Genomic DNA, 12050 nt, shown 5'->3' on the forward strand with positions numbered 1-12050 from the left:
TTAAAGGTAACAAAACTAATTGCAAAATTAGCATCAGATTTTCTTTGGATAGCTGTTGGATAAAATTGCTCTGGATAGTGTTTCGTCTGTTAACATAGCACAACTGGTTATGGGGAAAAGTACAGGAGAAAACATTTTTTTTTCCTTCATATTAGACATATTTTAAAAGGAATTATTTAAAGATAGTTTTAACCTTGTGACAGTTCTCATTTGCATTGCTGTATACCTAGCCTATACTATTTGTAGAATAGTGGGCATAAACATGTATGTATGTCTAAGCATTGAATTTTTTTGTGTTATATCTGGGATTTTCTGGCTTGAGTGGGATATGAATTTGTAAATGTGATAGTTTTGTGGGGGAACTGAGAGAACTTGGCATAAACAGGTTACTTACTGATCCTCTGGATATTTAAATGTGAGAATTCATTCTTACCACTCAATAAAGTAAAGGCATTATATCAACTTCTTCCTTTCCAGGTTCTTCTGTATTTTTTTCTAAGAGTAATTGATATATGCAGTGCTACGCACATGCAATTTTGGTCAAATAATTAGTTTTATGTGTCAGGAAACCAAATGATCTATTCACTGTAACTCAGTAACGTACCATCCTTCAAATATGAAGATGATCCTATTAACCACCTATAGTGGGACACAAAATTTGAGTAGTTTTTCTAGGTATTTATAGGTTGCCACTGAGAATGAGTTTCTGAAGTTAACTGGGTCTCTCTGCAGCTACTGTTTTTCATTTCTCGGTTAGCCAGTTAGCTGTTATGTGTACCGTTAGCTATGAATCAAAACCAAACCTAATAAACCACAAAAACCCCATCTAACCTCTGACCATGCCCATCTATGTTCTAAGTAATTGATATAAGCAACATTGTAAATCAATAGTAGCATCATTAAAAATAAAATCACAGCCGGGTGTGGTGGCTCACGTCTGTAATCTCAGCACTTTGGGAGGCCGAGGCCAGTGGATAACCTGAGGTCAGGAGTTTGACACCAGCCTGGCCAACATGGCGAAACCCCGTGTCTACTAAAAATACAAAATTAGCCGGGCGTGGTGGCACACACCTGTAGTTACAGCTACTCAGGTGGCTAAGGCAGGAGACTTGTTTGAACCTGGAGGGCGGAAGAGGTGCAGTAAGCTGAAATTGCACCATTGCTCTCCAGCCTGGGCAATAAGAGCGAGACTCTGTCTAAAAATAGATAAATAAAATCACATGTTTTATATAAAGTATATAAAAATATAGATGTGTATAATAATAAAATACTATTAAATGTTACTATAATGTATTTTCTGTATGTGTGGTTATGATTAGACCATGAACTCCTTTCTATGTCATGAGGGATTTGAATTACCTACAATGAAGGAGATGTTAAACGTAGAAGTGGTAGACAGTGTTTCAATGACTTTTTTCACCAATTATTTCACTTTATTGTTTTTTAGATAATGAGCCTCAGTCCCCAAGATCTGCGAAGACGTTTGTGGGTGATTTTTCCAGGAGAAGAAGGTTTAGATTATGGAGGTGTAGCAAGGTAGTGATAATATGAATACTCAGAACTTAGTTCCTTTCCTCCAAAGGTACCATTGCACTTCACTTGCAAGTATTATTTTCTCAATCTTATATTTTAGGAAAATGAAGTATGTCAAATTATTATACTTTTATTATGCTGTAGCTACAGAATTTCAAAAAACATTTAATTCAGCACTTTCTGTGTCATGTACAGCTGATTGATTTCACCCACATCACTCATTTAATCTTCAGGGTAACCTTGTGATATAGAATTTTATAGGATAATGAAGAGGCTTAGAGACTCATCTAAGGCACATCATAAATTGTAGAGCCTGGATGCAAGTTTTGTACCATCTAACCAGTAACCGGTGTTCAGTCTACCACCTCTCATATCTGTTCCACAGAAAACACAAGGCCTTATAATGATCAGGCCATTTTCCCGACCACAGATTACTGATACAGGTAATAGTTACTCAGTTTCCAACTGAGATTAGTGTATTTGTCATGAAAATATAAAAGGTTGTACAAAATAGGAGTTGAAAGTCTTAATTCTGCTTTCTTCTTATTGGAGCTTGAAATCATACCCTAGAAGATAGTCTCTAATGAGAATTGCTTTGCTTATTCCATAATAATATATCACCCCAGGTTAAAAATTTGCATAGAGGTGGCATTGTGCAAAGACAAGGACTTTGGGGTCAAGCCCAGATTTGACTCTTTTTCTACTCCCTATGTTGGGAGTGTGACGCTGAGCAAATATTTTCATCTGTAAAATAAGAATAGTAATATCTACATTTCTAGGATTATTGTAAAGAGTAGAAATATTGTTTATTAATGACCTAGTTCAGAGCCTCTGTCTTTGTGTGCACACTAACTGGTGGCTACATTTTAGTAGTTCTTATTTATATTATGTTTCTGAGTTTAAATACAATTATTTCAAAATATATGATATAATCATAGATAAATAACAAATATGAGTAGAAATATGTAATTTTGTATAAATTAAAGGCAATTGAAGAGGAGAGCAATCATTTATTCCTAACAAGAAAATCAACTAGCGGCCGGGCGCGGTGGCTCAAGCCTGTAATCCCAGCACTTTGGGAGGCCGAGACGGGCGGATCACGAGGTCAGGAGATCGAGACCATCCTGGCTAACATGGTGAAACCCTGTCTCTACTAAAAATACAAAAAAAACTAGCTGGGTGAGGTGGCGGGCGCCTGTAGTCCCAGCTACTCGGGAGGCTGAGGCAGGAGAATGGCGGGAACCCGGGAGGCGGAGCTTGCAGTGAGCCGAGATCTGGCCACTGCACTCCAGCCTGGGCGACAGAGCAGGAAAGAAAATCAACTAGCAATATTAAAGTGTGTCACGAGATACACTTATCAGAAGAGGCCATGAACTAATAGGAAAAGAGATCCAGATTACAGGCTTATGCCACATGTATTACCCCAGATCACCCATGTTACATAGTTTTAGTAACCATAATCTTATGTTAATATTGGTTCATATTTTCACAATATTTGACTTAGAGTCTCAGCATTTTTCTAATATGTGAGTGGCTGGAATTATGTGCTTTACTGCCTCTGTGAAATTGGAAGATTTTTCATACTGATTTAACATGTAGGGAGTAGTGGCACTTGACGGGGATTATTATGGGACTTAGTAATAGATGGAATATTAGATTGATTTCAGCCACTCACATGGGTGAATAGTGAATTTTAAATTTGCCTATGAATAGTATTTCATTGATTCTAAGACCAGTATTTTCATGTTATAATATCTCTGAAATTAAGATGTATTGCAGGTAAAATTGGGAAAATACAGTTTAGTGGTTCATCAAATAAAGGTGCAATGTTGTCTTAGATTATTTGAAATGTAATAATGTATATATTACCATCTACCCGAGATGGTGTATACTACCAACTCTGTGAAATAGATGTGAGTTTGAACAGAAGCAATAAAAATCAACATGAGATTAGAAAACTATCACTAGCTGAGGGGTATAGATCCCTGAGAACTTTATAGCACTGTTCTTTGATTTGTTGACATGGTAACCTGCAAGATTTTTCATAGTAAATTTTCTTTTGATTTCAGAGAATGGTTCTTTCTTTTGTCACATGAAGTGTTGAACCCAATGTATTGCCTGTTTGAATATGCAGGGAAGGATAACTACTGCTTGCAGATAAACCCCGCTTCTTACATCAATCCAGATCACCTGAAATATTTTCGTTTTATTGGCAGATTTATTGCCATGGTAAGTGCAGGTCAAGAATTATGTTTACTTTGCTTACTCAGCAATACTAAATTTTCTCTTAGGTGCCATAACAGATCATACGAGAGAAAGGGAAGTGATTTTGTTTTGTTTTTGTTTTGTTTTTTTGTTTTTGTTTTTGTTTTTGTTTTTTTGAGACGGAGTCTTGCTCTGTCGCCCAGGCTGGAGTGCAGTGGCCGGATCTCACCTCACTGCAAGCTCCACCTCCCGGGTTCTCGCCATTCTCCTGCCTCAGCCTCTGGAGTAGCTGGGACTACAGGCGCCCGCCACCTCGCCCAGCTAGTTTTTTGTATTTTTAGTAGAGACGGGGTTTCACCATGTTAGCCAGGATGGTCTCGATCTCCTGACCTCGTGATCCACCCATCTCGGCCTCCCAAAGTGCTGGGATTACAGGCTTGAGCCACCGTGCCCGGCCTTGTTTTTTATTTTTGAGACAGAGTCTTGCTCTGTCACCCAGGCTGGAGTGCAGTGACACAATCTTGGCTCACTGCAGCCTCTGCCTTCTGGGCTCAATCAGTCCTCCTGCCTCAGCCTTCCAAGTAGCTGGGATTACAGGTGTGCACCACCATGCCCGGCTAATGTTTGTATTTTTAGTAGAGATGGGGTTTTGCCATGTTGACCAGGCTGGTCTTGAATTCCTGACCTCAGGTAATCCACCCACCTCAGCCTCCCAAAGTGCTGGGATTACAGGTGTAAGCCACCATGCCCAGCCAGGGAAGTGTTTTTTTGAGACAAAGTTTCACTTTTGTTGCCCGGGCTGGAGTGCAGTGGGGCGATCTCAGCTCACCACAACCTCCACCTCTCAGGTTCAAGCAATTCTCCTGCCTCAGCATCCTGAGTAGCTGGGACTACAAGGATGTGCCACCACGCCTGGCTAATTTTTGTGTTTTTAGTAGAGATGGGGTTTCTCCATGTTGGTCAGTATGGTCTCGAACTCCTGACCTCAGGTGATCCACCCATCTCAGCCTCCCAAATTGCTGGGATTACAGGCGTGAGCCACCATGCCCGACCCAGGGAAGTGTTTTTAAATGAAGAATTCATTTAACATATTGAAATAAAATGATTATTGTACAATTATTTTAAGCAATCTTGTTTCCTTTTTTCATAGGCTCTGTTCCATGGGAAAATCATAGACACAAGTTTTTCTTTACCATTCTATAAGCGTATCTTGAGCAAACCAGTTGGACTCAAGGATTTAGAATCTATTGATCCAGAATTTTACAATTCTCTCATCTGGGTTAAGTAAGTTTCTTTTTCCATGTAATTTATTAAAATATAGTTTATATGCATTCTGTGTAGTATTGATAACCTGTCCAAACTGTAAGCACATAATTGGTTTATTGTATTTAAATGATCTATATATCAAACCTGCCTTTTTATTCAATATGATCAATTTTACAAAAATGTACCCAAGATCTTTGGCAATAATATGATGACCTTAGAATAGAATCTTATTTCTTCTTATTTTGATGTTATAAATTATTTAAGAACATGGCCTTTAGTTAAAGACTTATAAATTATGATTGAATTGGTGGATATAACAGAGAGTGCTAATTTCATTTGTGCAGAGAAAACAATATTGAGGAATGTGGTTTGGAAATGTACTTCTCCGTTGACAAAGAAATTCTAGGTGAAATTAAGAGTCATGATCTGAAACCTAATGGTGGCAATATTCTTGTAACAGAAGAAAATAAAGAGGAATACATCAGGTGAGAGTGCTCCTTTTCACATTTCACTTTTTGTTTGACTACAGCGTATTGATAATTGCTTACTAATACTAATGGAGAGTTATCTCCAAAAATAATATTTGTCTTTGTACTAATCAATATCCTATGTAGGCAGTCATTTTTCATTTCTAAAAAGTTTTTTTTTTTAACAAAAGTGTTTTTAAGAGTTTTAAGAATAAAAGTCATGCAGGATTACTCTTTTAAATATCAATTCTGTAACTATGCTGTATAACATGTCATTAAAAAGAATCTCAAATATATATGCAGATATTTTCACAGGGAATATTGTAAGGTGTATTAGTCCACTTTCCTGCTGCTGATAAAGACATACCCAAGACTGGGCAATTTACAAAAGAAAGAGGTTTAATGGACTTACAGTTCCACAAGGCTGGGGAGGCCTCACACTCATGGTGGAAGGCAAGGAGGGGCAAGTCACATCTTACATGGATGGCAGCAGGCAAAGAGAGGGCTTGTACAGGAAAACTCCCATTTTTAAAACCTCATCATTGGCCGGGCACGGTAGCTCATGCCTGTAATCCCAGCACTTTGGAAGACCGAGGCAGGTAGATCACGAGGTCAGGAGATTGAGACCATCCTGGCCAATATGGTGAAACCCCATCTCTACTAAAAATACAAAAATTAGCTGGGTGTGGGGGCATGTGCCTGTAATCTCAGCTACTAGGGAGGCAGAGGCAGGAGAATGGCTTGAACCTGGGAGGCGGAGTTTGCAGTGAGCCAAGATAGCGCCACTGCACTCCAGCCTGGTGTCAGAGTGAGACTCCGTCTAAAAAAAAAAAAACGACCTCATCATATCTTGTGAGACATATTCACTGTCATGCAAACAGCATAGGAAAGACCCACCCCCATGATTCCGTTATCTCCCACTGATTCTCTCTCACAACACATGGGAATTATGGGAGCTACAAGATGAGATTTGGGTGAGGACATGGAGCCAAACCATATCATTCTGCCCCTGGCGCCTCCCAAATCTCATGTGTTCACATTTCAAAACTAATCATGCCTTCTCAACAGTCCCCCAAAGTCAACTCATTTCAGCATTAACTCAAAAGTCTACAGTCCAAAGTCTCATCTGGGACAAGGAAGTCCCTTCTACCTATGAGCCTGTAAAATTAAAAGCAGCTTAGTTACTTCTTGCATATACTGGGGGATAACAGGCATTGGGTAAATACAGCCATTCCAAATGGAAGAAATTGGCCAAAACAAAGGAGCTACATGCAATATCCTATGTACAGGCCTCATGCAGGTTTGAAATCCAGCAGGGCAGTCAAATCTTCAAGCTCCAAAACGATCTCTTTTGACTCCATGTCTCACATGCACGTCACCCTGATGTAAGAGGTGGCCTCCCATGGCCTTGGCAACATTGCCCTTGTGGCTTTGCAGGTTATAGCCCCTACCAGCTGCTTTTATGGGCTGGCGTTGAGTGTCTGTGGTTTTTCCAGTCTCATGATGCAAGCTGTTGGTGGATCTACCATTCTGGGGTCTGGAGGACGGTTGCCCCCTTCTCCCAGCTCCACTTGGCAGTGCCCCAGTAGGGACTCTGTATGGGCCTCCAACTTCACATTTCCCCTTTTCACTGTCCTAGCAGAAGTTCTCTGTGAGTGCCCTGCCCCTGCAGCAGAATTTTGCTTGGGCATCTAGGCATTTCCATATGCCTTCTGAAATCTAGATGGAGGTTCCCAAACCTCAATTTTTGCCTTCTGTGCACCCTCAGGCTCAACACCATGTGGAAGCTGCCAAGTCTTGGGGCTTCCACCCTCTGAAGCAACAGCCCGGGCTGTACCTTGGTCCCTTTTAGTCACACTGGAGCAACTAGGAAACAGGGCACCAAGTCCCCAGAGGGCACACAGCATGGGGACCCTGGGCCGGGCCCACAAAACCATTTTTTCCTCCTAGGCCTACAGGCTTGTGATAGGAGGGGCTGCCATGACGACCTCTGACATGCCCTGTAGACATTTTCTCCATTGTCTTGTCTTGGGGATTAACATTTGGGTCCTCATTACTTATGCAAATTTCTACAGCCAGCTTGAATTTCTCCTCAGAAAATGAGATTTTCTTTTCTATTGCATTGTCAGGCTGCAAATTTTCCAAACTTTTATGCCCTGCTTCCCTTACAAAACTGAATGCCTTTAACAGCACCAAGTCTCCTATTGAATGCTTTGCTGCATAGAAATTTATTCCACCAGATACCCTAAATCATCTCTCTCAAGTACAAAGTTCCACCAGTCTCTAGCACAGGGGCAAAATGCTGCCAGTCTCTTTGCTAAAACGTACCGAGAGTCACCTTTGCTCTGTTTCCCAAAAAGTTTTTCATTGTCATCTGAGAACACCTCAGCCTGAACTTTATTGTCCATATTGCTGTCAGCATTTTGGTCAAAGCCATTCAACAAGTCTGTAGGAAGTTCCAAACTTTCCCACATTTTCCTGTCTTCTTCTGAGCCGTCCAAACTGTTCCACTGTCTGCCTGCTACCCTCCTGAGTAGCTGGGACTGTACTAAAGTTGCATCCACATTTTCAGGTATCTTCAGCAGCACCCTGCTCCTGGTAACAATTTACTGTTTTCACGCTGCTGATAAGATGTACCCGAGAGTGGACAGTTTACAAAAGAAAGAGTTTTAATGGACTTACAGTTCCACATGGCTGGGGAGGCCTCACAATCATGGTGGATGGAAGGCAAGAAGGAGCAAATCATGTCTTACATGAATGGCAGCAGGCAAAGAGAGAGCTTGTCCTGGGAAACTCTCGTTTTAAAACCATTAGATCTTGTGAGACTTATTCACTATAATGAGAACAACACGGGAAAGACCTGTCCCCATGATTCAGTGATCTCCCACTGGTTCTCTCCCATAACACATGGGAATTATGGGAGCTACAAGATGAGATTTGGGTGGGGACACAGAGCCAAACCATATCGTAAGGTTGGGTAAAATTATAACTAAAATGAAGTTTTATAAGTATATCCTTTCTAATTATTTCCATTGTTCATATTTCTAGTCTCAAGAGCTAATAGTTCATTCGTACCTTCTCAATAGCAATTCTTTCCAGTCAGGGTTAAATTTTGCATATCTACTTCTTAAAGTTCCAGGTTCTGCATTTCTTGCCTGGGTTTTCCCTCCATAATTGAAAGTACACTATGTAACACAGTGAACAGTCATTATTTGTTGGAAAACAATCTATCCGTTTAAAAGTTTATTTTGAAATATCCTTTTAAAATGTAGTCAGTTTGTTTTTGTCAATTCTCCAGTTTTTTTGTTATGATATGTCTAGATTTTTTTATGACGTATATAGCATTCTAGAGAGATAATGATTCAAGATTCCAAGTAACCAAGGATGTACTATGTTCCTCAATAGTTTTGTTGCTGGTAATATAACATTTTAAGATAATGGGCAGCTAAAAAGGTTTTTAGTATCTGCTTCAATAATGGCTTGCTTAAAATTTCAGAGTTTGGGGGGTTTTTAGTATTTTTTAAGAAGTATAATTTCCTTGGAGTAAAATGCACTGATCTTAAATGTACAAGTTGAATTTTGACAAATACATTTATCAGCCCAAATGTGAGCATTTTATGGATAGAAGTTGTGCTAGATCACTCATTTAATTACCAGTTCTGTAAACACTATTCCATATAGGACCATGTCCATGTAAACATGACCCAAATTGTGGAACTTTTTTTTTCTATTCTGGACCCCATAAGGGGCCAATATACACCTCCCTTCTCGCAGCCCCAGAGGTAGATAACCATTTCTGTTTAGTTCTATTTGTATAACTTTTTGATTTTAAATTTCCTAAAATGGAACCATAGAGTATGTACTCTTATATCTAGCTTTTAGTGTCTGATTTTTTCTTTTATTTGGTGTTTGTGAGATTCAGCCATATTGTTTATATCAGTATTTTATTCCTTTTTATTGCTGAGAAATATTCCGTGCCGTTTATATCTCAAAATTTGTTTATCCATTCTGTTGGTGATAAATGTTTTGGTTGTTTCCCAGTCTGGGGCTATTATGAGTAAAGCTGCTATAAACATTCTTGTGGTGTCTTTTTGTGGACATATTTTTCTTGAGTAAATACCTAGGAGTGAAATCGCTGGGAAGGTGTTTGACTTTATTAGAAACTGCCAAAGTTTCCCAAAGTGTTTTTGCCATTTTACAGTCCTACTAGCAATATTTGAAAGTTGCCTCACGTTCTTGCCAATTCATCATTGTCAGTAGTATCTTGTGATTTTAATTTCCATTTTTTCCTTGACTAATGGTGTTGAGTACGTTTTTCTGTGCATATTGATCATTTGTAGCTCTTCTTTTCTGATGTGTATATCCAAATCTTTTATCCATTCTAAAATTGGGTTGTCTTTTTATTTGTGATTGTAGGAGTTCTTAAATATTTCAGATCATTGATTTTGGAAACTTTTCTGTTTCCCTTCTTCCCTCCCTCACTCCCTCCATCTTCTTACCTTTTCCTCCTGAGTAGCTGGAACTGTAGGCACAAGCCACCGTGCCCAGCAAATTTTTTGGTTGTTTTTATTTTTGTAGAGATGTGGTCTTGCTATTTTGCACAGGCTGGTCTCAGACTCCTTGCCTCAAGTTGTCCTCCCACATTCTGTTTTCTAATATAAGGACTTAAAGCTGCAGATTTCCAACTAAGTATGTCTTTAGCTATCCTCACAATTTATTTTATTTTATTTTATTTTTGAGATGGAGTCTCACTCTGTTGCCCAGGTTGGAGTGTAGTGGTAGTGTCATGGCTCACTATAGCCTCAACCTCCTGAGCTCCAGATATCCTCTCACCTCAGCCTCCCAAGTAGCTGGAACCACAGGCATGTGCTACCATGCCTGGCTAACTTAATTATTTATTGTAGGAGATGGGTCTCAATATGTTGCCCAGGCTGGTCTCAAACTCCTGGATTCAAACGATCCTCCCACCTTTGTCTCCCAAAGTGCTGGAATTATAGGCATGAGCCACCTCATCCAGCCCACAAATTTTTTTTTTTTTTCCTGTGACGGAGTCTCACTCTGTCGTCCAGGCTGGAGTGCAGAGGTACAGTCTTGGCTTACTTTAACTTCCATCTCCTGGGTTCAAACAATGTTCCTGCCTCAGCCTCCCGAGCAGCTGTGATTATAGGCACCCGCCACCACACCTGGCTAATTTTTGTATTTTTAATAGAGACAGGGTTTCGCCATGTTGGCCAGGCTGGTGTTGAACTCTTGACCTCAGGTGATCTGCCTGCCTCAGCCTCCCAAGGTGCCTGGATTACAGGCGTGAGCCGCTGTGCCCAGCCACAAATTTTGGAATGTTGTGTTTTTTCACTACTTTATTTATTTTATTTGTATTTATTTATTTATTTATTATGTTTTATCTTTAATAGTTTTTTGAGACAGGGTCTCATTTTGTCACCCAGGCTGGAGTGCAGTGGCGAAATCTTGGCTCACTGCAGTCTCCACTTCTGGAAGTTCAAGTGATCCTCTTGCCTCAGCCCTCAAGCAGCTGGGACTACAGGCATGTGCCACCATACCCACATGGCGAGATGGGGTTTCACCATGTTGCCCAGGGTGGTCTTGAACTCCTGTGCCCAAGGGATCCACCTGCCTCAGCCTCCCACAGTGCTGGGATTACAGATGTAGTCACACTCCCAGCCACTCTCATTGTATTTAGAAGTATTTCTTAAGTCTTATTATTTTTATCCTGATAATCTCTATAATTGGAGTGTTCAGTACATTTATGTTTAATTTTATTACTGATTTGGTTGGACTTTTGTCTAACCATTGCTATTTGTTTTGCTATTTGTCTCACCTTGCTATTTGTTTCTTATTTTTCCCAACTTTGTTCTTTCTTGCTTTCTTAGAATTAATAAAGCAATTTTTACTTTCTTTTTTAGCTCTTCTGTTGGGTTTTTAGCTATACCTCCTTGTTTAATTTTAGTGGTGACTAATGATTATGATAATATGCATCTGTAACATCCCTGTTGACCCAAACACTACTTCTAGTACAATATAAGAAGCTCATAGGCCAGGTGCCGTGGCTCACTCCTGTAATTTCAGCACTTTGGGAGGCTAAGGCCAGTGGATTGCCTGAGGTCAGGAGTTCAAGACCAGCCTGGCCAACATGGTGAAACCCCGTCTCCACTAAAAATAAAAAAATTAACCTGGCGTGGTAGTAGGCACCTGTAATCCCAGCTACTTGGGAGGCTGAGGCAGGATAATCACTTGAACCCAGGAGGCGGAGGTTGCAGTAAGCTGAGATTGTGCCATTGCACTCCAGCCTAGGGGACAGGAGTGAGACTTCATCTCAAGAAAAAGAAAAGAAGCTCATAATAATATAATTCATTTACCTCACGCCAGCTGTTTGTGCTGTTGTTGTCGTCATATGTTATTTCTACATGTTACAAATATAATACTTTGTTACTGTTACTCTTGCTTTAATTTTTAACCATTTTCAAAAATAATCTTATATTTATTCACATTACTATTTCTGGTTCTCCTTATTTCTTTCCTCAGATTCTTTTTTTTTTTTTAAATATAAGATCATTTCCCTTT

The 12050-nt window shown here is 39.8% G+C and overlaps 1 protein-coding gene across 7 annotated transcripts in view; it reads left to right on the forward strand.

Moving 5' to 3' along the window:
• Positions 1 to 12050, forward strand: part of ITCH (itchy E3 ubiquitin protein ligase) — a 137270-nt gene that overhangs the window by 107991 nt on the left and 17229 nt on the right. For all 7 annotated transcript variants that reach the window (XM_023220458.1, XM_026455250.1, XM_023220463.1 and 4 more), the window contains 4 exons: positions 1448 to 1536; positions 3603 to 3762; positions 4889 to 5022; positions 5349 to 5489. In XM_023220458.1, the coding sequence (XP_023076226.1) occupies positions 1448 to 1536; positions 3603 to 3762; positions 4889 to 5022; positions 5349 to 5489 (524 nt within the window). The remainder of the gene's footprint in view (positions 1 to 1447; positions 1537 to 3602; positions 3763 to 4888; positions 5023 to 5348; positions 5490 to 12050) is intronic.

The sequence above is a fragment of the Piliocolobus tephrosceles genome, chromosome 20 (assembly GCF_002776525.5).
Source record: "Piliocolobus tephrosceles isolate RC106 chromosome 20, ASM277652v3, whole genome shotgun sequence".
Lineage (NCBI taxonomy): Eukaryota > Metazoa > Chordata > Mammalia > Primates > Cercopithecidae > Piliocolobus > Piliocolobus tephrosceles.